The 25,118-nt window shown below is 40.7% G+C and overlaps 1 protein-coding gene across 6 annotated transcripts in view; it reads left to right on the forward strand.

Moving 5' to 3' along the window:
• LPP (LIM domain containing preferred translocation partner in lipoma) overlaps window positions 1–25,118 on the forward strand; it is a 688,443-nt gene that overhangs the window by 311,168 nt on the left and 352,157 nt on the right. For all 6 annotated transcript variants that reach the window (XR_009540714.1, XR_009540715.1, XR_009540717.1 and 3 more), the window contains exon 6: window positions 24,021–24,143. Coding sequence is in view for 3 of the 6 variants with exons in the window: in XM_060150264.1 (XP_060006247.1) it covers window positions 24,021–24,143 (123 nt within the window). In the remaining 3 variants the exon portion in view is untranslated. The remainder of the gene's footprint in view (window positions 1–24,020; window positions 24,144–25,118) is intronic.

The following is a 25,118-nucleotide window of genomic DNA, read 5'->3' on the forward strand; positions in this document are numbered from 1 at the left end:
GCTGGTGGGTTCTTAGGCATGTCACAGCCTCCGGGCGGTGTGACTTTCTAGAAGCGAATGTCGGAGTTTTCCTGTTTGCCTTTCGCTCTGAATCATCCTCTGATTGGGTATTCAGGTGAGAAATGAGATATTTTTGGTGTCTAGACTTATAAAAACTTTTTTGAAAATAGCAGGCCACAGCCGATAGGGACTATTCCAATGTTTCATTTAGTAATTTGACCCTTTCTCTTGAATGTCGTAGTTTCTCTTCCTTGTTTTTTAAGAATCTATTTGAAAAGGTAAACCCTTTCCCAGGGATCGATAGTGGAGTATGTGTGTACACACAGGCTCATTCACCCATATCAACTCAATTACCACTGCTGCTACTCTTCTGAAATAATCTAGGACACATGCATGTATTCTGCAGTGAAAGTTTGGCTGATTGCTGGACAAGAAAAGTCTTATGGGGAAATAGGTTGCGGTCAGTTCTGTTGTGTGTTGAGCTAACCAATGAGGTTAGATTTGCTTTAGCTCCTGAGTTTCTTTATTGGGAGTAATTTACAATATTTGCATATTTCAGAAAATTTCCTGTGCCCAAATTAAGTGAAACTTAAGTTGGTTCTTTCTGAGTCAGTGGAAGTTTTTATCCCATTTTGTCTTTCCCATCAAGAACCTTAGTGATTCCTTCAAAGCTGAAATACGTTTATTTATTTTTTGTACATCTAAAAAGTAATGCATGTTTTTTCTTAGTAATGTAAATAAATCAAACAATATGGAGTAAATATTTTCAAACATGTTTCTCTATCAAGGAAAAATTATGATATGCATATGTGCCCCACTCCTAATATATACACCATATGAAGTTTGAGCACTCCTTTTCCTGCCTCATCTAAAGTATTATTAACACAGTTTGGAGAATGTGTTGCAATATTTTAAACTTTATAACACCTCTTTTTAAAGAATTATTTCTCCATTAAATTGTACCATCACATTATTAATAAACTATAGCTTTTGTTTATTGCATTGTTTCTTGTTTGCTATTTCTTTTTCTTGAATTCATCATATTGGTTCTTTTATGTCCTTTTTTTTTTAATTTCTTCCTCCTACAGTACTTTGTAAAATATTTATTTATTTATTTACTTACTTATTTGTTTATTTGGAAAAGGCTACATGGATGATATATTTTCTAAGTCCTTGCATATCTGAAAATGACTTTTGTTTTTGGTTTCATCGTTAAGTAAAAGTTTGGCTGCAGTAGAATTCTAGGGCCAAATGTTCTTTACCTCAATATTCAACAAAGATTTCTATGTTATTACTTTGTATCATTCAGTCTTTAGTGTTGCAGATGAGAAATCTGATGCCAGTCTGATTCTTTTTCCAATTTAGTAACTTTTTCTTGTTTGATCTGTAAGCTTTGTTTGTGGGATTCAGCAATTTTCCTACACTGTTTCTAGATACAGCTTCCCTCACCCTCACCCTCACCCCAGTATTTCTACTCAGCATTCAGTGAATCTGTTTGATCTGAGGAGTCAAGTTTTTATTTAGCTAAGGGGGATTTTCTTGTGATGTTGGGAAAATGAATTTTAATTTTTCATTTGCCATTTTCTTCCTTATGGAACTCCTATTTTATGGTTTTGGACTTTTTCTCCCATTCTTCATATTGGTATTCTTTTTCAGTAGTTCTACCATATGGAAGAATCCCTCTTGCTTGCTTCCTTTCTTTACTTTTAATTTTGTGGTGATGATGTACTCTCAAATTATAAATGCTATATACACCTGAATTTAGGGAGAAAATGTGCTTGGGGGCCGCTCTGAATCTGCTGTTCTGGTAGACCTAGCTCGCTTGTACTCCAAACTTTATCTTTTATCTGAATCAGAAACATACAGTCCTTTACTTGCCACTTTTTTCTTTTTAATTGGAGTATAATTGCTTTACAATGTTTTGTTAGTTTCTGCTGTACAATGAAGTGATTAAACAGACCAATCACAAGTAATGAAATTGAAACTGTAATTAAAAATCTTCCAACATACAAAAGTCCAGGATCAGACGGCTTCACAGGCGAATTCTATCAAACATTTAGAGAAGAGCTAACACTTGTCCTTCTCAAACTCTTCCAAAAAATTGCAGAGGGAGGAACGCTCCCAAACTCGTTCAATTGAGGCCACCATCACCCTGATACCAAAACCAGACAAAGATATCACAAAAAAAGAAAATTACAGACCAATTATCACTGATGAACATAGACGTAAAAATCCTCAACAAAATACTAGCAGAGTCCAGCAGCACATTAAAAGGATCATACACCATGATCAAGTGGGATTTATCCCAGAGATGCCAGGATTCTTCAATATGCACAAATCAATCCATGTGATACACGTTAACAAATTGAAGAATAAAAACCATATGATCATCTCAATAGATGCAGAGAAAGCTTTCGACAAAATTCAACACCCATTTATGAGAAAAACTCTCCAGAAAGTGGGCATAGAGGGAACCTACCTCAACATATAGTCCTTTAAATAGTCAGCCACAGGGTGTGTGTATCCAGTCGTCACTGTGTGGGAGGCCAGGGAGCGGGTTTCCCTTAGATACACATGCCAAGAACAGAACAACAAGCATCACGGCTATTTATTAGTTGTGAAGATCCATCGGCAGGTAGCAAAGCCCCTGTTTTACATGCTGTACATATATGCCCAGTGAGGGCAGCAGTAGGCTGTGGCCAGCCCTTCTGCGGGCTGCTGTCTGCTTGAGTTCTCAGTTTCCTTCCTCACTTTTTCCCCATTCATGCCTTTCGATGACTATGTCACCAGGAGTGTCAGGGATTCTGGCAAAGTACCTTTTATTAGAAAGAATGAACTCATTAAGTGATTTCACTGCTGTTTTGACTGGTTTTCAGTATGTACCCCAAACTTTCTTTTCCAAGAGGCTTCCCCACCCCCTCACCTTTTTTGTCGAGGCAGTTTGAAGTCAGCTTAGATATTGCTATCTTTTGCTATTTATCTCAAGCTCACGCTGCTGCCCTTGAGGGCGCCACCACAGACAAGCCCTCCCTGATTGCATCATCTAGGCCAAGTAAAACTTCAGGGACAACATAGTATGATGGCGAACACTGTAAGAGCTGATCCAGACTACCTGGGGTCACACGTGGCTCCCCACTCACTAGCTATGTGACTGTGATCATGTTATTTAACCTTTTCATGCCCCTGTTTGCTTATCTGTAGAATGGGAATAATTGTTGTACCTACCTCTTTGTGTTGTTGTGAGGTTACGTAGAGAATATCATATGAGCCTGCCATAGCCTAGAGCTTAGTAAACGTTTACTGTTGATGCTATTACGGTTACACAGTTCTGGGTTAACTGTTCTCTGTGCTGAATCCTGGCATAGTTATTGCTGTCCTTTGCTTTGTACCGCACCTCCCCAAGGTTCACTAATGATGTACCACACCCCGCCAAGGTTCACTTGAGGATTTTAAGGCTTTTTACCAAAGAAATACTCCCGCAAGCTCTTTCGTCAAAATGATTGAATTAAATAATCTTAGCTCTCTTATGACTCCAAAATTCAACGCCCCAAGGTGTTATTACCAATAATAAAATATTAGCTTTTTATAACTTCATAGTTGTTTACAAACTGCAAAATGCTGTATATTATTGAATTTGATCTTCACAAGTAAGAATAGCACACATTTAATTTAACAAATACAAAAAAAATTAAGCCTCAGAGATTTGAGGAAGCTTGCTTAGATTTCACAGCAAGTTTCATGGAAGCAGTGATTTATTTCTGAACGGATAAAAACAAAAACAAAATGCATTTGGGGGACTTTTAAGCCTCTTGGCTTAGTATCAAATCCCTTCAAATGAGAGAAGGCAGATCATTTTAAATTCTCAAAAAGCAGCCAAAGTCATCACCAATATGTGTTTATGGCTAGTGGCCAGGGGCCACCAAGATAGCTTTCTTCGTAATTCTTTAGTGGAAATAAGCACATCTTCCATCCCAGCCTCCAGCATATTCCCTGACAATCCCCTCACCGATTGTACCATGTACTTCTTATCCGTGGATTTGGTAAGGAAGCCCTATTGGGCTCACAGATCCTTTAGTTCCTTGGTAGTTTACATAATCCACTCAACATGGGAACAAAACAACTTGATCCGAAAGAAGTGGTAAAAGTGGACATAGGGGATGCCAAAACCAAAAACCGAGGGCATTAACTCTTACTTTTGCAACTCTAATGTTTTAGGGAGATTTTCTGTGCATAGCTAATTTGGGTTGATCCATTCAAAAGTCAGGTATTTAAAACTGCAAATATATTATTGCATGCCGTACTTATATGAATCCTTGAGGGGTTAAGCTATTATTATCATTATTTTATCATTAACTTTTGTGAGTTTGACCTGTCCAAGACTCCTACCTTGTAAATTTTGTAAATTCCAAAATTGACATTGTTTTGTTGTCTTGTTTTTAATGAAAGACTTTCATATACTTTATCTCACTTGAGCCTTTAAATAACTTATGAAGGGGGAGGGTAGGGATAATTCTCCACCTTGTGCTAGTGAAGGGACTGAGGCTCAGAGAGTTAGGTAATAGTCCAGGTTTCCATAGTGTTAGGTGTCTTGGGGCAGGAATGAGACCCTGCCTTTTTCTGAGTCATGCCAGTCCATTTCTTTCTCTTCTGGCAGCACCGCTTTATTGTTACTCTTCCTTTATACTGTTTTTCAATGAAGGACACAAAACACCAATTGTCATGTTCCTCTCCAAGTAATTTCATTAATTGGTAGCCCACGCTTTTATGAGTTTGGTTGTAAAATCCTCTATTGCAATATTGTCTTTAGCCTTTTTAAAACTGTCTGCATCTTTACAGATTGGAAGATTGCACTTTGACATTAAAATACAGGAAAGCTGCTTGTAGGCCTTTAAAATGGAATTTTTTCCAAATTTTTTGTTTGTTTTTATATTTATTTTGTCAATAAACTTCAGTAAAGATGTCAGTTTTTATTACTGTAGAAAAAAGTAAAATTGGTGGTACCCGGTGTAAACAAGCAGAGAGAGAGAGAGAGAGAGAGAGAGAGAGAGCAAGCCCAGACACTCCCTCCTTTCCCCATAGTTTGTGTCATTCCCTTTAGTGCTTAAAGGAGTCTGTGCCTATCCTAAAACCACCTTCTGTTTTGACCTGTAGATGACACATCCATGTGATATGTGATATGGGGAGGATCATCTCTAAGCCAAATCTCTCAATTTTTCAGTCATAGAACTAGTATGATAATTCTATTTCTCTCATCTTCTGGGTATTTTTTTTTTTTTTTTGGACAGTCAGATGAAAATAACCCATTTGATAGCACTTTCTGGATCAGTAATTAAAGGATTTACCTTAAAATATGTATTTTTCATAACATTATTTTAGCATCATTGAGCTTTCATTCTTTCTATTAGAAATTATATATTTAGAGCAATGATTAACTGAATGGCCTTCAGTGGTATATTTGATGTATGATGTGTATTGAAAAGAGCATGGCAGACTGTCCCCTGAACACAGATTTAAAGAGTCACGCCATAGTTTACTGCGCCGATATGTGCACTTGAGAGTCAGGGTCCTGACTTCAGAAAACCTGTCTCAGAACTGCACAGAGGACCTGGCTGGCTGAGACTCAGGTATTCCATTGAGAGATGATCAAGCAATTAAATAAAAAGTACAGCAACCAGAAGAATATTTCACTGTGCACATTCAGGGAACGTCATCATTTTTATTATCATTTTACAGCAAGGCATTTTGTAACTTGAAATGTGCCTATTGGATTGTTTCCATTTCCTTTTAGCTCATTGAAAGCCATACAGTGTCACTTTGGTATTTCTCTTCTGACCCAGTGGGGACAGAAACCAGTTTTGGGGCATGGCAGCTACTACAGAAAACTATTTCCACAGTTACAGATTCAGCAAATGAGGCTCTCTCCCCTCCCCTCTACCATGTTTCTCTCCGATTTTAAGTTACAATCCTACCATGAACTTAAGTCATTTCAACTCTATTGAGATGGCTCTTGTATGCATCTGCTACCACCTCCCCCCCTCCCCCCCGCCAATCCCTGATTCGCTAATGACTGTTATTTTTCTGAGACATTCTTCTACTTCTGTCAGGCAAGGAACACTCTTGATGACTTGAACCTCCTTGCTTCCTCCTTCAATTTTCATTAAAAAGAACCTCCTTGGGGGACTTCCCTGGTGGCACAGTGGTTAAGACTCCATGCTCCCAATGCAGGGGGCCCAGGTTCGATACCTGGTCAGGACACTAGATCCCACATGTGTGTTGCAACTAAGGAGCCCATGAGCCACAACTAAGGAGCCCACCTGCTGCAACTAAGACCCAGTGCAAATAAATATTAAAAGAAAAAAAAAAGAACCTCCTTGGTTCCTTTGCTAGATCTGCAACTATTTCTTTTCTTTCTTAGAACTTCCTTTTTCTTTTTTTCTGTCCCTAATTTTTTAGGTGCCCACTCAGTGTTCTCCCTTTTGACCTTCTGTCTTCTCTCAGTAGAAGTCACAACTCTCACAGAGTCAACTTCCATCCCTGTCTATTTAATGACTTGGACTGGTTACGACTCTTGGCACTGTGTCTTTCTTTGACAACTATTGTGCCATTTATCCATAGAAAATCTTTCCACAGGGAACCCCTTCACATTCAATAGGTGTACAAATTCTACTCACGTCTTCCCCCAAAACTTCCATTCTGTTAGAGGTACCACCATATTTTCTTGGCTCCCAAATTCTAAACTCTGTGGTCACTGTTGATGTGTCTTGCTTTTTAAATATATCTATCACCAACATCTGATTTTTTTTTTTTTTTTGGTTCAAAATGACTCTCAGGTTTGCTCTAGTCTCTTCATTTTTGATGTCCTAGTTCATTCCTTCTCCATATCACAATAGACTCATTGCTTTGTGTTTTTTTTCCCTTCCAACTGCATTTCCCTAACCAATTAGTCTTTGAAAAATGTTATTTTCCTTCTATGGCTTCTTTTGACTGCCACACTAAATTTCCTCTCTTAGTTGATTTTCAGAGTACTCCAAGACCTACCTCATCCTTTAAAGTACACCTCATCTCCCACTGTGCTCTTTCCATCTTTGCTCTTGCGAGGCTGATGGCGTCACTGTCAGTTTCCCATGTGAGTTAATTCTCCTTGTGTCTTTCTTGGTGCCTGAAGTATCCTCAGCTCTCAACTGATCAGGAATCCTTCCCATTTTTTAAAGGCCTAATTCGTACCCTCTGACACCGCCAGTTGTGTCATCCCCATCTCTCCCTTCTTTGCATCCTGACTCTGTTGACTGGGTGGTGTGGTGAAGTGACATGAACCTAGGGTTTAGTGCCAGGAAGTTGTGTTACCAGTTATCTTCACATGCAAAATGGGAATGATCACTTAGAAAGTTATTTTGAGGCTTAGTTAAGGTAAAGAGCATAGAGTATCCAGTAGTATCTGGTTCATAGTAAAGGCTACAATGAATCAGTTAATGGATGGATCAGTTAATTATGTTTCATTTTCCTGCCACTGAATATGTGCCTGTTTGTGGACTGATGTCATTATATCATGTGCCTCCAAACTCTGTATCCTAAAGCCAGAATCAAAATACGACATGGGGGAGACCTGTAGAAATCACTTAACGTCACAAATCATAGAGCCTCAGCTTCGAAAGGATCGTAATCCAGTTCATCTTTCCTGTGATGAGGAAATGGGTGCCCAGATTTCTTGAGTCAACTGCCCAGGGTGACACAGTAGGAGAGGTGACCCCAACCCCCACCCAACTGGAAGTTCTGGACTCACAGAGTTGAATGCTATCTATTATTCTCTTGTTATTCCCCTTTCAGAAACTGTCTGAAGGTTGGATCACAGCTCACATTCCTGTATCACCCATAGTGTTTATCTCATTGAGGGATATTTGGTAGATATTTGTGGATTGATTGATTCATTCTTTGTCTTGGCAATAAGAATTCTCTGGAAACCTCTATGGAGTATGTACTATACATAGGCTTATCACCCTTTTGATGCTTTTGACGCTGTTGTAAACACTCAAAGGGTCCAACATGTACACTTCTGTGCACTGGCTCAGCATGGTGGGGAAAGGAAGCGGGAGAGGAAGTTACGTTATATACATCTTGAGCAAATCAAGCTTTTCTATTTTTAGTCCTTGCTACTGTTTGGAAAGTACAACCCTGTTCATGGCAGTCTGGCATGTATTTCCTTAGTGCCATTTCAAAAAGGGGAAAAAATAAATATGGGAATTTTTTGTAGTGAAAATAGTTACTCAGTGAAATCGCATTAAGTTCCTTCTTTTTCTCTTGATGAAACCTCAAACCCACTAGGCACAGATTCCTCAACCTCAACTATGCATGTAAAGGCTCTTGCAGAGGAGGAGACTGGAGTCAGCAAAACCGAGGACGGCAAGATGTGCTCTGGTTCCTGAGAGACAGGGCAGAGAAGGCAGGGGGAGGGGAGGGAGCACCTCCATCAGTGGAGTCTTGGCCGGCTACCAGATGTTGCCCCTGGAGAAAGCTGAACTCTGAACTACATAGATAAAGAGACACCTAGTGTTACAGCCCTTTGCTCAAGCTGCTCCTTCTGCCTGAGTGTCTCTCTCTGCTCTCTTTCTTTCCCCGAGTGCCTTACAGCCGCTCCCCTAATTCAAATAAGCGAATTACTTCTCTTTAGCTGTTTAGGTGACAGTTTGGGGATTTTCCCAATCTGAGGCTATACTCGTTATCATTTGGGAACAATAAAGAACTTTATGAAAGAGAATAAAATTACCTGGTCTCCGTTTAGATGGCTTTCTATAATATAGCAGGCCTTGACTGGTCAGAAGTGGCAATGGTAGGATGGTTTGGAGTCAACTGCGAGTCTAGTGAGACAGACCAGCGCCTGAAATGGGGTGGTGGCCATGACCATGGCGAAGGGGAGCTCAGAGCCATTTGGAAAGAGGGGAGATGGGAACTGGAGGAGTCCAAGATGCTTTGCAGGATCCTGACTTCCTTCAGGAAAGAGATAGTTGCTTTCTATCCTAGTGTTTGCCAAATAGGAAATTCCTCTGAAAAATCAGAACTCTGAGGCAAGTGAGATGTGAACTTTACTGGAGGAAGTGTGGATACCACTGAGCAAAGATGACTCCTCGTTAATGAGAGGGACTCTACAGTCTCCAGACAGAAACAGCTCTGCTTAGATAAAATTGTGACGATAGGGTGAGAATCATACATGGCTATAATGAATGCTGATTTGTGGATATCGCTGTATTGTTGTCATTGCTTTTCAATTGAGTATGTATTAAGCTCCAACAGGGTGCTATGAGTAATGCCCGTTTCTAGTTGATTTATCAGAACACTCAGAAGACTTTATAAACGCCCGTAAATGGAAACTCACAGCGCCCCTTCAAGGTGGTAAACGCTGCTGCCATTTCTACAGACGAGGACAAGTGAAGTGGATTGTGTTTGCTCTGTTGGCACTGTGGGTGAGAACACAGAGCTGTCGAGGGAGAGAAAAGTCTTTTCCCTGTCCCCGGGAATTGGGTTAGAATACATTAGTAAAGAGTTCTCCTTAAATGTGTTCAGAGTTGTGGGATTTTAATTAAATTGTTCCAGTTATTGTTAGCACTTGCATTAGCGCCCAATAACCAAATTCTAGGCCAGCAGATTTCAAATTGAGTGTGGGAAAGAATTAGGGGAGAGGTTGCAAAGGGCTTGTTAGATTCAGATCGCTAGGCCCTGCTCCCAAAAGTTCAGATTTGGTAAATCTGGGAGGGGGCCTAAGGATTTTCCCTTTTAATGGGCATCTGAGGTGCTTCTATCCTCAGAGGCGGCTCAGTGTCCCTTCAAAACCTCAACCTTTTCCTTCTTGTAGGGTCTTTTTTTCACCACCAAAAGCTAGCCTCATCCTGAGACCAGGACTTGTGATTTAATATCTGTAGGGTCTCCTACCATTCGCTTAGTGTAATCCTCCAATTCTCTCATTTCCAAACACCCTGTGAGCCAACACTGACAGAAGAACCTGCTGTACCCTTAGCATTCTACAGGACATGTGGTTCCCAAGACCTTAGCCCGCCTGGTTTTCAAAGTATCCCGGTGGGAGTTGTATTATTATTTTTCTATTTCATTGGTGGGGACTAAAACCAAGAGGGGATATGACTTGGTGAGATATCTCACTACTTTTAAACCCTTTTGAGTGAAATTCAAGTGGGGGCCTGGATTCCACTTTGGACAACAGTTGGGGACAGAGCATCTAGAACTGGTTTAAGTGGAATGTGTCGTAAAGAAGAAAGTTCACGATGCAATAGGTGAGAGGAGGGCAGGAATGGTAGAAATGACAAATTCAGTTTTTCATTATTTCCTTGTTATTTGTCCTGGTTCTTTAATATAGACTAGGTATTGAACCATCACTAAGTAAATAGTAGCCATTTGATTATGGCTTGACTCTGAATATTCTACGAAAAGGAAACGTTTCTCAGGAAAGCCTGATAAGAGGCATGAGCAGAGTTGTGGAGTAGAGGAAGGCTTTTTCAGTGGAGCTGAGAACGCTGAGGCTTGAGACAGCATCATCCCTTGCCTCCTTTGGCTTCTTTAGTTTCTGTTGGGGGTACTAACAGACTTTTCATAGCACTTGTTCATTTGTATTCTCGAGGTCGAAGGCAGAAATGTTTGTTTTCTTGCGGACTCACATTCATTCCTGATGAAGGTGAATTCAACTTTCTGCTATGGTCCCATACTCACTTTTTATCAATGGCAACCTTTTCGTAAAAATAGGAATTCCTCCTGGGAGTGTCATTAACGTAAATTGTCTGTGCACGGCCCAAAATATATGTGATTCATACGATGTGTTTGTTTCCACATCTACACTAAGTCCCAGCTTACAATGACCCCTGCCCACTCTCTCCTTTCGTCATGAGGACCATGTTTATCCTTTGGATATCTGTTCCCTGGATGCCAGCCAAGCTTCTTCTATGCCTAGGGTTTGCACACCTGCATAATCTGACCACAGCTGATCCTCTGAGTCTGATCCTCCTCTGTTTTTACCTAAAAGGACGCTTGTGTTTGCCAAGTGCTAGTGCACTTTGCAGTGTTCTCCGTCTATATCTTTACGTTCCTGTGGCATACGTCTTAAATATTTTTCTCCCTCTAAGATCGTCTCACTTCTCACTGCATCCATGCAGCCCTCTCTGATTTTCTATTGTTTTGCTCTAGCATCTTGTGTTTCATATACTTTAATACTTACTTGCCTGTATTCAGCCCTATATTACAGTTATATGTGGACGAACTAACCCCTCTAATGGAATTGTAAGCCCCTGGAGGACGGAGAATCCATGATTTTCCTTTCTCCTTTTTTTTTTTTCTTTAAAGTAATTCCTGTCCTTCATATCAATATGTAGTGAATATCTGATAAATATTTATGGAAAAGTGAATGAAAACTGTGCTAAATGGGGAGATAGAAGGTGAGAGGGAGGAACGGAGCTTGGCTTTTAACAGTAGCTGCAGCCGTGACCTAATTCATGGTAACCTAATAGGCCCTTATACTCTCCGTTTCATGTTTGAAGGGAAGACCTTTCGCCTTTAACATTTCCAGCCTAGTGTCATGGAAAGTACAAGAATTAGAGCTCTGGAGCAAAATGTTTGAGTCCCTAATTTTAATTCTGTTTTCTACCTGAGTTACTTGGAAAAGTCTTTTATTCTCTGATCCTCGGTATTCTCTTTTGCAAAATAGGAATAATAGCTACCAGTCTCTATGATTGCTGGGAGAATTGAATGAGATAATATTTATGAAAGTGCTTTTCTACACTTAGGCACTTCTCTGTTGATAATGGCAGCGTAGAGAGAGGGAGCTATGATTTTCTTTCTCCATGTTCTCAGCGGTAACTGTGTGTCCCAGGCTGTGTACAGTGGACTGGGTAGCTGGCCAGCAATGCTGCAGGTTCATAGGATATTTCCCAGAACTGTCTTGGAACAGAGAGTTTGACCAAGAGAAAATGATGAACAGATCTAGAATGATTATTAGGGAACTGATGCATCATTGATTGTTAGAAAATATGAGTCCTGCCCTTTTAGGTAATTTCCCCCATATTTTTTCCATTCTTAGCCTTTGAGATAAGACATGACGTGTGTTTTGCCTTTTCCCCTCCTGCCTGCTTGCTAGGATGTTGTCACTCTCACTTATCTTTTTCCATTTCCATTAGTCAGCTAGTGACTCTGAAAACAATACAACTGAATGCAGCTTCCTCTCTGAAGTTGTTATCAGTAACCCTGTTTTTGAAATGAGTGTTTCAAATGGTATCTTGTTAGTATCTGCGCTATATCTTCTGTATTGTCGACTATCAAAGTACACTTACACTAAGTAGAAACAGAGTAATTTGGTTCCAGTAAGTGGCTATAAGGGAAAAAAACAACAACAACAATGAAAAACTTTAAACTCCTCATAATGTTAGGTAGGTTGTATTTATATGAATGTGTTAGAGTAACAGAACTTTTAAACTAAAAGAAAACATAAAGATCAGGTCTGAACCCATCATTTTGCTGTTGAGAAAACACAGGCTTAGAAAGGGAAAATGATTTGCCCAGGGTCACCCTACTGAATTAAGGCAGAACCAAGATAAAATGCCTCGTTTGTTGTTTCTCTCTCTACTCTCCTTGCCTACACATGCGCCGCAGTATTCACTAAAGGGATTTCTGTGGTTGCACTGGGTGGATAATGTGTCACGTTTCTGGGTCAACATTTCTAAATATTCAGTCATCTTCTGACATTAGCGTACTTACTAGTTTCTTAGGAGAAAATTACAATCCTATCTTCATTTACTTGACAGTGAGTTTTGAGTGGGAAGACTGGGACAAAGAAGCATTGATTCAGGTCTCCCTGTGCCATCCTCATCACTTGGTTGTTTGACCAGTAGTAAATCACTTGTGCTCTCTGGGCCTTTGTTTCCTTTTTGGTACGATTATGATATTGTAATAGATGTTAACTAAGGATCTTCCTGTCTTCAATGCCACTTCAATGAATCTGAGTGTCTCCATCCATTCTGGTGTCTCTCTTCTAGGAATTTCTGTAGCACTGGTTTGCACCTGTGTGTCCATATTGCATTCTCCACCGGTTGGAGGATGGAGTCCTTGCTTAATTTTGTTGATCTTGTCCCACAAGTGAGGCTGGAAATCCTCAGACAGTGCCTGTGCTCCTCTCTTCCATAAAGTTTCCACATCCGGAAGATGGGATGAGAGTAACTTTCTGCTTATTTCATGGATTCTTAAGAAGAACAGTTGAAATAACGTATGAGATATTTGCTTTGGAGAAGATGTTTCACAGTATAAGGTGTTCAGTTTTTAGACTGATTTCAGTCCTTTCACTGAATTATTATCGCTGACATCTAAATCACTTCTTTGGGGGCATTTTATTATATTTAAGTGAAAATGCTGGAATAACTGCTTCAGTTCCCCTTCCAGTTCTAATATTTCTGAGCCTGAGTTACCTTTTCTGTGCCAATCGTCTATAATCTATTCACACGTTGCCAGACATCTCTTATTTGTAAGTCCTGGTTGATGGTGCTTAGCACACAGATTCAGAAACACAAAAGTTTAAAGGAATTTCTTACCCCTTATCTGCTTCGATGATGAGCCCCTTGGCTTTATAACTTTGGCTACTTGACATGGAGTGCTTGACACGGGAACTGGACACTTCCTTCGTTTTCAATTTTGGTAACGTTTTGAGGAGTCCTGAAAGGATTAAAGGATGAAAGGCATGAGGATGATGAACCAATATATAATGTTACCATCACATTTCTAAGTATTTGAATATTTGCTTCTGGTATTTCTGTCACATTGTTGGGGAGTGTGAGGAAGTGGTTTCTGGAATTTATCATGCCCCAACCCATTGGTCCTGTGTTATCAAAATGCAAAATCAGAAAACTGTCTTCCATGAGGTTTTAAAACAAAGTTAATTGCAAAAATACCTGGCATGGGCTATTTTCTACTGCATGCTACAGCAGGTACCAAAAATATTTCGTCAGTCTATTTGTCTCGTAGGTTCAAATGATAATTGTTCTTTCCCTTCCCCGCTCAGATATTATTTCCTTAAGGGCAAACCAAACTCTTTTTTTCTCTACTTTTTAAAACTTCTAATACTTGTATTATTTTGTGTTAATTGTATTAGCAAAGCATTCCTGGGAAAGTTTCCATGACACTATATGATGGTATCTTTATAGCTATTTCAGTTGGCTATATCTCCTTTTTACACACACACACATACACACAGGCACACACAGTGCAGAAAAGGCAGCTTGGTATAGTGTTGCCAAACTATGTGTGTGGACTGACTGGCAAGGTGGCTCCCCTAAGGATCCTGTTTCTTCCTCTATAGCTCGCCCAGAAAATCAGCAGCAGTGATTTTCCAAGTATCTTTTATAGAACTGCTTCAGCAGACGTTATTGGAGGCAATGGGAAAAACTCAGTGGGTGGAACTGTACCCTTCCCTGTTTGTACTTGAACCAGAGCAGCTCTGTTTTTATCTGTTTTAAGGAATGGGGTTCCGTGTATGATTTTATTTTCCCCATGGGGTTCTGCTGCTTAATAAAGGTGTTCCAAATGTCTCTTTTACTGTCAAATAATTAATCTTATTATGGTTATTTTTATGGCTCTTATTTTATCGATGGGTAGATACTGTATGTGTCTTCTATGTTATTATATAGCTATTCTCATACAAATTGACTTTTTAATTTTAAGGGACTACTTTAAGAGTACATTATCAATATTTATTTCATAAAGATTAGAATCCAGTAGAAATAATTCCATAGTGTGTGTGTGTGTGTGTGTGTGCGTGCGCGCGCTTATTTGTGTGTGTGTGTATGTTTTGCTTCTGAATAGAGCAGTGAATAAAGGGGCTGCTTGTGTGTCCTCAAGCACGGACCACTTTAACCATAGCCCTGTCCTTCCTTACATCTGAGTTGGCTTAAACTCTGAGTCGGCCTGACTCTGGTGGGTTTGAGTCTGGTTGCGAGTGGGCAGCAAAGATAGTGGCAGGCAAGCTGTGAAATGTCCTTATAGACTCATGCAGTGTTCGAGCTTAAAAAAAAATAAAAGTGTACCTGGCAGGTTCATACTCCTCATTTTGTAGAAGTGAAAGTTGGGTTTCAGAAAGGAAAAGTGACTCCCTGATGGTGTCACAAGTAGACCGGACTTCTTGCTGTCATCCCTGTGAATGAGTGGGTCTTGTGCTGGCTGCTTCAGTAAGGCTGACTGTGCAGCAGAGATCACTTGGGGTATTTCCATATGAAGGAGTTTATCGTAAGGATCCATGTGGATGAGGTCTGACACCAGAAGGCTCAAGGATGGGACCATATCTCTTTCCTTTTTATTCCCCCTTTTCTTCTTCCTTTCCTTTCTTCACTCTCTGATCCTCTTCTTTTCTATTATTTGCATTCCCATGAATCTCCTCTCTCCAATAATTGCATCTTATCTTCTTACATGCTCTGATTATTAGCCATGAACATGATCCTCTTGTTTTATCATGACCACAGTTCATCCTCATGGCAGTTTTGTCACATGTTGCTTAGTTCATATTTATAAGAGAAGGAGGTTTATTGCCTAGCTCACCTTTCTGTCACAGACCAAAGGTTAGATTCACCAGGCTGTTTGTAGATGGGCTGTCCAGCCTTGCTTTTGTGGGTCACAGTGCTGTGCAGTGGAGTCCCATGGTCCAAAACATGGCTCTTTTGGCAACAAGGTCTGGGGGCAAGACTGTTTGCTTTAAAGAGATGTGTGTTGACCAAACATTATCAACTTTGGGTGAGTGTTCAAGGCCTGAAAAGGATGGGATGTTAGGGAATAGGAAGGAAAAAACTGAGGCCTGTGTCAAGCCTAGTGCTGAAGTTTATCTTGATGTTTTTTGCTCCAGGTATGCTAGAACCATGAAAACCTCTCTTTGTTTCCTGTTGTCACCTTACTTTCTGTTTATTCATTGCCATACTCTCAGTTGCCGAAGTATTGTTCTACTTTGAATTGTGAAGATATTGTCTCTATTTTGAATGCTACAGTGTTTGCACCAAAGAGGGCTCTTTATGGCATTTTTCCTCAGGGTCCTTAACCTGTGGGGTAGATGACTCTTCTTACATAATAATGAGACTCGAGTTTTAGCCTAGCTTTGCACATTAGAAAAGTTGAATTGTATTTCTATCAGCCATTGGATAATAAGCTTCTTAGGGAAGGTTTGTTTGTTTGTTTAAACCTCTGCCTCCTCTGTGTGGTTTTACAGAGTCTTAAAGAACGTAAGTGTATTTGATATCAGTAGGCAGCGGTGAAAGTCATATTATCCAGTAGACTGTGGCTTCTTGAGGTTGGGGATCATGCCTTCCTTAGACTGCTTGCTGCCTAGCACAAAGATTTCATGGAGCAGCGTGGGATAAGAGATTCACGTGAACCGCCAATGAGTTACCCTGTGAACCCTGCTATCAGAGAGAATTAGACAAAGAAGAGTCAATTATCATATAAGCTGGGTTATCAGTGATGCCTTCCTGGAGGAGTATATATGATGAGATAGATGGGTTTTTGGAAAGGTAAGCCCTTCAACTCAATGAGTGGGAAGAAGAATGCACATGAACTAAACCTTTTTGTTTTTTCTCTTTTCAACATTTTCCTCCAAATTCAATAAAATGACATTTCCGTTAGATAAAATAGGCCATATTTTCTGGAGTTCTTACTGCTGACTGCTGCCTGTCAACTCAGCATTACCGGAATCAGTGTGATGAGGATGCTCACACTGTTATACAGCGTGCGGGATGATATTAAGAAGCAGTGCTACTGTTTCCATTTTATTTTGATCCAGGTTTCTCTTACTCATTATTTGGATTGCCTATTGGCATTTTCATGGCAACCATAACCATATAAAATATACACTATTTACCCTATCAGATGTTCGTTGTGTTAGAAATGTACTTAGAGCAGTGGTTCTCAACGTGTGGTCCTCAGACCAGCGGCATCAGTATCACTCGGGAACTTGTTAGAAATGTAAGTTCTCGGGCCCCACCCAAGATTTACAGAATCAGAGACTCTGGAGTGGGATCCAGTAATCTGTGTTTTAACAAGCTCTCCAGGTGGTTCTACACAGGCTGAAGTTTGAGAACTGCTGATGCAGAATTATATGCTTCCCAGTTAATGCCTAGCACTATCATGTGTTAAGAAGCACAGGTGCCCCATCTAATTGAAGCCCCCAGCAGCTGATTTCTACTTTGACTCAAAATGCTTTGAAAAGTTACATACTCAGTTGACTGACCATGTCAGCCAAAGCATTTATTTTGAGACTGTGATCAAGGTAATGACTGAGTAGCTGTTGTTTATTGAATACTTAAGATGCGAACGATACTTGACATGTATGAACTCATTTAATCTTTACAACTGCATGACAAACTGAGACCCAGAGACCTTAGGTAAATTGCTTAAGGTCACAAAACTGGTAAATGGCAGATCCAGGTTTCAGACCCCTCCAGTCTGACTCCAGAGCCTTCACCACTACTTTTTTTTTAGGGGAGGGGGTGCTGCGTTGGGTGTTTGTTGCTGCACGTGGGCTTTCTCTAGTTGCGGCGAGCGGGGGCTACTCTTCATTGTGGCACACGGGCTTCTCATTGCGGTGGCTTCTCTTGCTGCGGAGCATGGACTCTAGGCGCGCAGGCTTCAGTAGCTGTGGCTCGCGGGCTCTAGAGCACAGGCTCAGTAGTTGTGGCACACGGGCATAGTTGCTCCGCGGCATGTGGGATCTTCCTGGACCAGGGGTCGAACCTGTGTTTCCTGCATTGGAGGGTGGATTCTTAACCACTGCGCCACCAGGCAAGTCCCACCACTACTTTTTTCTTGTTAAGGATGCTTTGGAAGTAGCATTCAATTAAAATGATCACAAAGAAATTCATTGATTATTTTCTCAGCTTCATCAAAGAAAGAAAGATGATGGATAAATGACAGATACTTAGTTTTGTTGCTTAGAGATAATACAGCTTTTCTGTATCCCTTTTGTTTTTACCAACCAGTATCTTTTTAACATTAATTTAGAAATAAGGGAATAATGAACTTTATTAACCATAAAAGAATACAAGAATGAAGTGAAATTCACACTGAATTATTAATACTGAAATAATACCATTGAAAAGAAAATCAAAATTGTATGTAAAAGGAATATACTATTTTGTGCCACTTGCCTCCTAGGGTTCCCTAAGATTAGGTAGTTTTATATTGCTCAGCTCTCAGGGAGAGCTTCTTTTTTCTCTAATGGACCACAAAGGGAGGTCCAGGCATAGGTAGGGGTTGGGAGTCCCTTAGTGTTACACATAGGGTCTGCCCCGAGGAGTTCCGTGAGCTTTGTGAAATGCAATGTAAATATCACAGATTTAGTACCTCCAACATCAAGTTGTCTCTCTGATTATTTTGAGCAGTCACACGCGGATCTTGGCTCTTCAAATCCCCCTCCTGCGATGTGTCAGTGTGATCGCTTGGCCACCTCAAAGATTCTGGATGTTGTTGAGGATTAGGTCAGTTCATGCGTGTTTGGAGTGCGACACTGTGGATTGGCTCTAATTCTAGGATGTTAACTTCCTAGGGCAGAGGGTGGTTCTTAATTAACTAGACCATGCCCCAGTCCTTCATGTTCCTTAACCACCTGAACGAGAACTCTCTCTGTAACAATGCTGATTTGATCGTCAGGTTCCTGATGTTTTTTCAGAGCAGAGGACCTTGCAGTTAGTTCTGCTCCCTACCTCAAAAAGGAAATGAATACTTAACAAATAAATTGTTATTATGCTAAGCATGATACATTTATTTCCATTTGTTAGTAATGGATACTCTCGCCATTTTGCAACCACCAGTGCAATAATCCACGCAGGCAAGAATCGTCTATGGATACTAAAATCATCGGGTGAAAGGTTTGTGATGAGCAGAATATTAGCAGGGTCTCAAAGTGTCGCCTCACACATCATGTATTGATTTAAAGGGGAAGAAGACACTTTTACAGTGAAGAAATCTGGTGGACACTACCTTAACCAAGTCGTCAAACTTGTCATCACTAAATGGCCAAATAACATTATGAGCTTCCTGATGTGATGCAGTGGAAAGAGCACAGCATCACGCATGGACTCTTCCTGACAAACGTGTGTAATCTGAATCTCGTCATCAGACAAAGCCATATTGGTCAACTTTTTATAAGGCACCTGGCCTGAATTCTTTACACAAAGTCAGTTTCATGAAAGGGGAAAATAGGCTGGGGCCTGTTCTAAATTAAAAGAGACTAAAAAGACATGTCACCTCAGTGTATGATCTTTGATTGGATTCTGGATGGAAATTAACAACAATCGATAAAAGGACATTACTGGGACTTCTGGTGAAATGTGAACACGCATGCATCCGATTACTACTGCACCCACATTACATTTCTTGGGTGTGACAATGGTATTGAAAAGTTAGTTCTTAGGATATGTAAGCTGAAGTATATGGAGAGGAAGTTTCTGCAACTTCTTTCAAATAGTTGAACTACAATAACAAGCAAGCAAATATATTTTTGTTATTAGAAGGGGAGGCAAAGTGTTGGCCATTGATAAATCTGGGTGAAGGGTGTGTGGATGGAGTTCATTTTGCTACTTGTTCAACTTCTCTATGAGTTAATTTTTTACATAAGGTATTTGGATGTAAAGAGTGAGTAAATAAATAAATACAAGTAATGCTCTTTCATGACTCACTGCTGCACTCCTTATCTATCACCTGTAGTTAGTGGACTAGCGATGTAACCCAAATGGCCTCACATGCTATGAATTCTGGTTCTGGGCCCTATTTTAAAGTATATTTCTGTGTACTCACAGTGGGAGAGTCATCACCCTGTAATCCTAGTAGTGGCACTAAGGATTATGATTTTCCAAATTATAATAAGCCCTGATTGTGATTTGGTGAGCTTTTATCATATACATATTTATTGAATGAATGAAATTAAGTGTCTTATAGGAAATAATATCCCATGAATGGCTTATTCATGTGAGTTTTATAGCTGTTAATAGGGGACACAGTCACTGGACACCCTTTGTACCCTACTTCTCACCCTCTCATTCCACCTTCAGATGCCAGCCATTGCCATGGCAACCACCACTGCATAGGTGTGACCTAGCAGTACCTGAGGCAGTACAGCCTCAGCTGTAAAACCTTTCTCTCACTCTCTGTCCTGGGACTTTTCTGCTACCTCTGTACTTCTTGGGACAAGCATGAGGGCGTTAATATCCCTGTAGGTGATTCTAAACCAGTAGAGGACTAGAGCCAGAGGATGAACATTCTCTTCTCTCATTCCCTACATGGGACAATCTGAGGCACGTTTCATGGAGATCCTTAGAGGGTTCCCAGGAAAATGGAGCCCTAGTTATCCGTATTGGTGACCAGCTCAATTCAGCACCTTTGAATTGGCTTTCCCTCCTCTCCTGCTTAACTTGTCCGGTCCTTCAGTACTGTTTTTTGGGACTGATTCCCAAAATCAGTGACCTGCGCACAAGCCTTTGTCTCAGGCTTTGTTTTCGGCAGATCCTGGGCTAAGACAATGGAATCTCTCATAATACTTATTGTTGAAGAGCTTAAGAATCATTATTATTATAGTGACCACTTTATAGGAGGCCCTTTGGTATCTGGAAGAAGCATTAGGCCAAGAGTCAGGAGACTCTTCCTTATTGTTACTTGGCCTCGGGCAGGTCATTCAACCGTCAGGTGACTAGTAAGGCTGCAGTGACAGGGAGTTAAGGAGAAGACGTGTAGGTAAGTGTGTAGGATTCCATTAGCTGGTTATAGGACTGTGTCCTGCAGTGCGCAGTGTAAAGTGTTGAGAGTAGCAAGGTAGTTCCCGGATCTAAAGATGCTGTGGTAGCAGATGAAGCACCAAGGGAAGGGCTGGTGGTGAGACTTGTGCAGGACTTCAGTTGTTTGAACTGAGACGTTAAGTAGAGAATCAGTGGTGAGAAAGAAGCCTATCCTAGTCCATAATGCGGATTGAAATGTAGGAACAAAGTTCTTATCAGAAAGCCAGGTAGGGCAGCAAGGGGGGTCTTGGGTGAAAAATCTCACAGCATTAGGCTGGAACTTGTTCCATGGCATCAACCTAATATGAGAAACTGAAAATGGGGAGTCGTCCCGACTCAGAGGGAAGGCAGAATGAGGTCTTACATGCACAGGCTGGTCGGACACTATAATGACTTGTTTCGTTGCATGGCTCAGGGTAATTCTGTGACTTCTGAGGCTCCATGGTATCCCTTTACTCAGGGCACGGGCAGTTGCTGTGCTGTCTGCTACAGTGAAGTACGGATGTTGAAGACCTGATTAAATCCTGTCTCTTTACTGATACCCCAAGGGAATACTTAATGAATGATGCTCCCTTTAAGAAGAAGAATTAACAATAGCTATATTATTCATACTAATTTATAGTTACTGGTTGCTGTAATTAATGCAATTTATGAAAATCATAATAATTATAGCACTTTACAATTAAAGAGTGTTTTCCCCATCCATTTTCTTATCTGAGTCTTGTAACATCTCTCTGGCTTCAGTAGGGCAGGGGATGTTCTCCTAGTTTTATAGATGAAGAAACTATGGCCCAGGGAAGAATTTAACTAGACTCCAGTCCACCACCCTTACCAATATTTTGTGCTGTCTATGAGTATATGGGAATACAGTGATCAAATTCATGTTAATAATAATGTTTTATAACTGCATATAAGAGAATCAGGTTCACACAATTCTCAGTTGCCTTCCATAACACAACTGAGGTCCTATCTTTCCTTGTACCAGAATCCATTGCCAGAATGTTCACTTGAATTTAAAATTTTTGAGGGTCTTTTTTTCTCAATAATACCACAGTATTTCATAGTTATTAATACTCAATGAAGTAAAGATGAGATCACCTCTAATAGAGGGATTAGCTCTTTGAAAACATCTGGTCCTAGGGCAGAGACCCACTGGTCTTAGAGGGTTTGGTCAACTGGAAATTCAGACTCTGAGAAGACATAACCAACCTGTCATTCCACTGTTTTCCCATGTCTGGCTGTAGCAAGAGGGCTGAGGAAAGCCTCTCAATTTTCACAAGGATGACTTTCAAATCTGGGCCATATAGCGTGAAATACACAGACACACACAAGTGTGTACACACAGGCACACTGAGCCTTTTGCTTCCCTTTGCATCCACTGATCCTGCTGTACTTTTAGCTGATTTTACCCAAAAGATGTTTATATGGAAAAGGTTACGGGCTGGACCTATGGCAGAGTCTGCCATTACTTATTCATTTATTTACTCAAATTATTCATTGAACGCGTTCATGGATTAGGCCCTGAGCAAGATTCTGGGGAAATAACGAGGAAGGAAACAGACAAATTCCTTGCCCTCATGAAGCTTACATTCTCCTGGGGAGTCTGATGATAGACAGACAAATATACATAAAATATAATGTTAGATGGTGATAGATATTACAAGAAAAATAAACCAAACAGGGTGAGGGGATAGAGGGCCATAGAGGGGTCATACAGATGCATCCAGAAAGAGAAAATGATGAGAAGGTGGTTTTAGATAATGTGATTAAAGGTACCCATAGTTAAAGAGGGCTCACAAGAACAGATGCCACTGCCTACAGGGCAGGCAGCAGTCTTCAGGTTTGGCTCCAAGGGGCTGGGCTATAGCTTCATACACCTTGATGTTATCATCGTGCCTGGGATAGATAAGGTCCAGAGGGATTACCTCCTGCTGGCTAAATTCACAAGAGACTGTCCAATATGCTAGATCCCAATAGAGATGTTTTATGAAGAGAATTAAATAAGGAATAAGAACTCAGGGAAGGTTTTGGGAACAAGCTTCTAAGGGAAAAGAAACTAGTGGTCTTAATTGGAAATACCATTATGCTATCATTGTCTGGTGCATCGTATTCATTAAAAAGATAAATTTACCCGGAGAATTGTAAGATTTTAATGCTAGCTTGTCAGGGACCCTAGGTTTTGTTGTCACTGAGGAAACTCTGGTTTCTTGGTTTTTTTCTAAACTCTTCCAGACACTATACTGATATTTAACCTCCTTAGACACGTGCAATAGAGTTAATTCAATTACACTAACTTCCCATTATGTCATTCCTACCGGGCCTTACTGCAGATTCACTTTGATTTCTTGATGGAGTCTTAAGACACATTCTCATCACATGTCCATGATCGTTATTACATTGTCACCTTAAAAAATTATTTTAACTCACCCTGCTTCCAAATTCTAGGGCGACCTTTATGGTTCCTTGGTATTTCACTCTCTATTTCCTTGCCTTAAGCTCTAGGCAAACTGTTGGCTCGTTTGTCCTAAGCTTGCTCTCACTTCCTGGGGACGCCCTTGTGGCGGTGTTATTGCCCTCTGCTCGCTCCACATGGATTCTCAATGCCGGTAGCAGTCGGTGCTCATGCTAACATGGGACACTGACATATGAAATCCACAGATCCCCCTGTTCATAATCAGCGGTCGCTGCCACATGCTTCCTCTGCAGCCCCTTGGCCAGGACCCTGAGCGGTCTTATCCTAGTTCACCTTTTAGGGGCATCGCTCGGGGCTTGCCATCTCTCTCTGACACAGACACACCTAGTCTACTGATCTCATACTGATTCCATTCCTCTTCCTGGACTGTAAGTCTCTCCTTGCCTTTTCCTGCTCCAGCTAAAATGGCATCATTCTATACACTGGTTTCTGAATGTGGAATTTGCATTACGTCCCTAGTTGGATCTGCTCCTTCAGTGCAGGGATGGAGACATTTACTTCCTTTAACTTGGATATTCATCAAAGGGAATATCCTCTAAATATGAGTATGACTTTAGGAAAATCACCTCATCTATTTCAGTTTTCTTACCTGTCAAAGAGGGATAATTCTCCAGCCTACCTCACTGAGATTTTATCAAAGCTAAAGGAAATGAGGTGCAGAAAACCTTGGACAGAGTCACAGTATAACTTGAGAAATTTGAACTCAGATTGATATGGATGGAAACTGGAAATTGCCCTTTTTAACATGACTGTGTTGCTTCTCACAGGGAAATCCTGGAGGCAAGACCCTTGAGGAGAGGCGCTCGAGCCTGGACGCTGAGATCGACTCATTGACTAGCATCTTGGCCGACCTGGAGTGCAGCTCCCCCTACAAGCCTCGGCCTCCACAGGTAAGAGCTCTCTGCAAATAGTCACCACACATAACCTGCAGTTATCTGAAAGAACAAGCTGCTGCTTTTATCCCTTCCATTCTTTTTGGATTTTCTCAGAGTCAACGGTCTAAGTTGTCTTTTTATTTAACATCAACGTGTTAGTTAACAGACATTTCTTCCATTGATTTGATTAGTCTTTTCTTTAAAATAACCCAACAGTGTTATACACAAATGTTATAAAATTAAATCTCTTATTCCATTGCCCTGCTCTTTTTCTGGCTTTGTCTAGGCGGATATTTTGTTATACGTTGGTATAATCTTCAGAAATATGGCTTAGCATGACTATGTTAAACTTAGGGTGAGGGCTACATCTTTTCTAAGAAATTCCTTACGTTGGATATCGAGGCGGCTAGCTTTTTTGCTTGTTGGAAGTAATGCTATGTGGGGCATTTTCGTGTATATTTTCTTTGGAGCTATTTCCCTAACTCAGGTTTTTTTAGAGCGGGATTTCTACATTGGGGATTACGAGTGCTTTCTTTACTTTTCTTTCCACGGGTGGTACATAGCTTATACTGGCACCAGCAGTTTGAATATATCAGTTTCTCCCCAATCTTACCAGAATTTGGTGACAGCAATTAATCTTTTTTTTTTTTTTTAATGCAAATGGTGCCTTGTTATCAGTTCTTCTTTGTACCCTTTGGCTTCCTTTGGAGCATGGCTGTTCTTCTGCACCTTCATTTATTATCTGCATTTTGGAAGCCAACCTCGCACTGCTTGTGGTCATTCCCTGCCTCCCTCCGGCCTGGAGAGAGTAACGGCAAGTCAATTTCAGGGCTTGTGAGTCCTCAGAAGACAGCCAGCAGGACTCTGCATGCAGATCTTGGACTGGCACTGTTGTCACCGTGTTGTTTGACTCTCGTGGGATGTTTGCTTGACCTACAGCACTCCAGTTCTTCAACAGCAGCCTCTATATTCACAATGGTTCATTTCACA

Source organism: Lagenorhynchus albirostris, chromosome 5, assembly GCF_949774975.1.
Source record: "Lagenorhynchus albirostris chromosome 5, mLagAlb1.1, whole genome shotgun sequence".
Taxonomy (NCBI): domain Eukaryota; kingdom Metazoa; phylum Chordata; class Mammalia; order Artiodactyla; family Delphinidae; genus Lagenorhynchus; species Lagenorhynchus albirostris.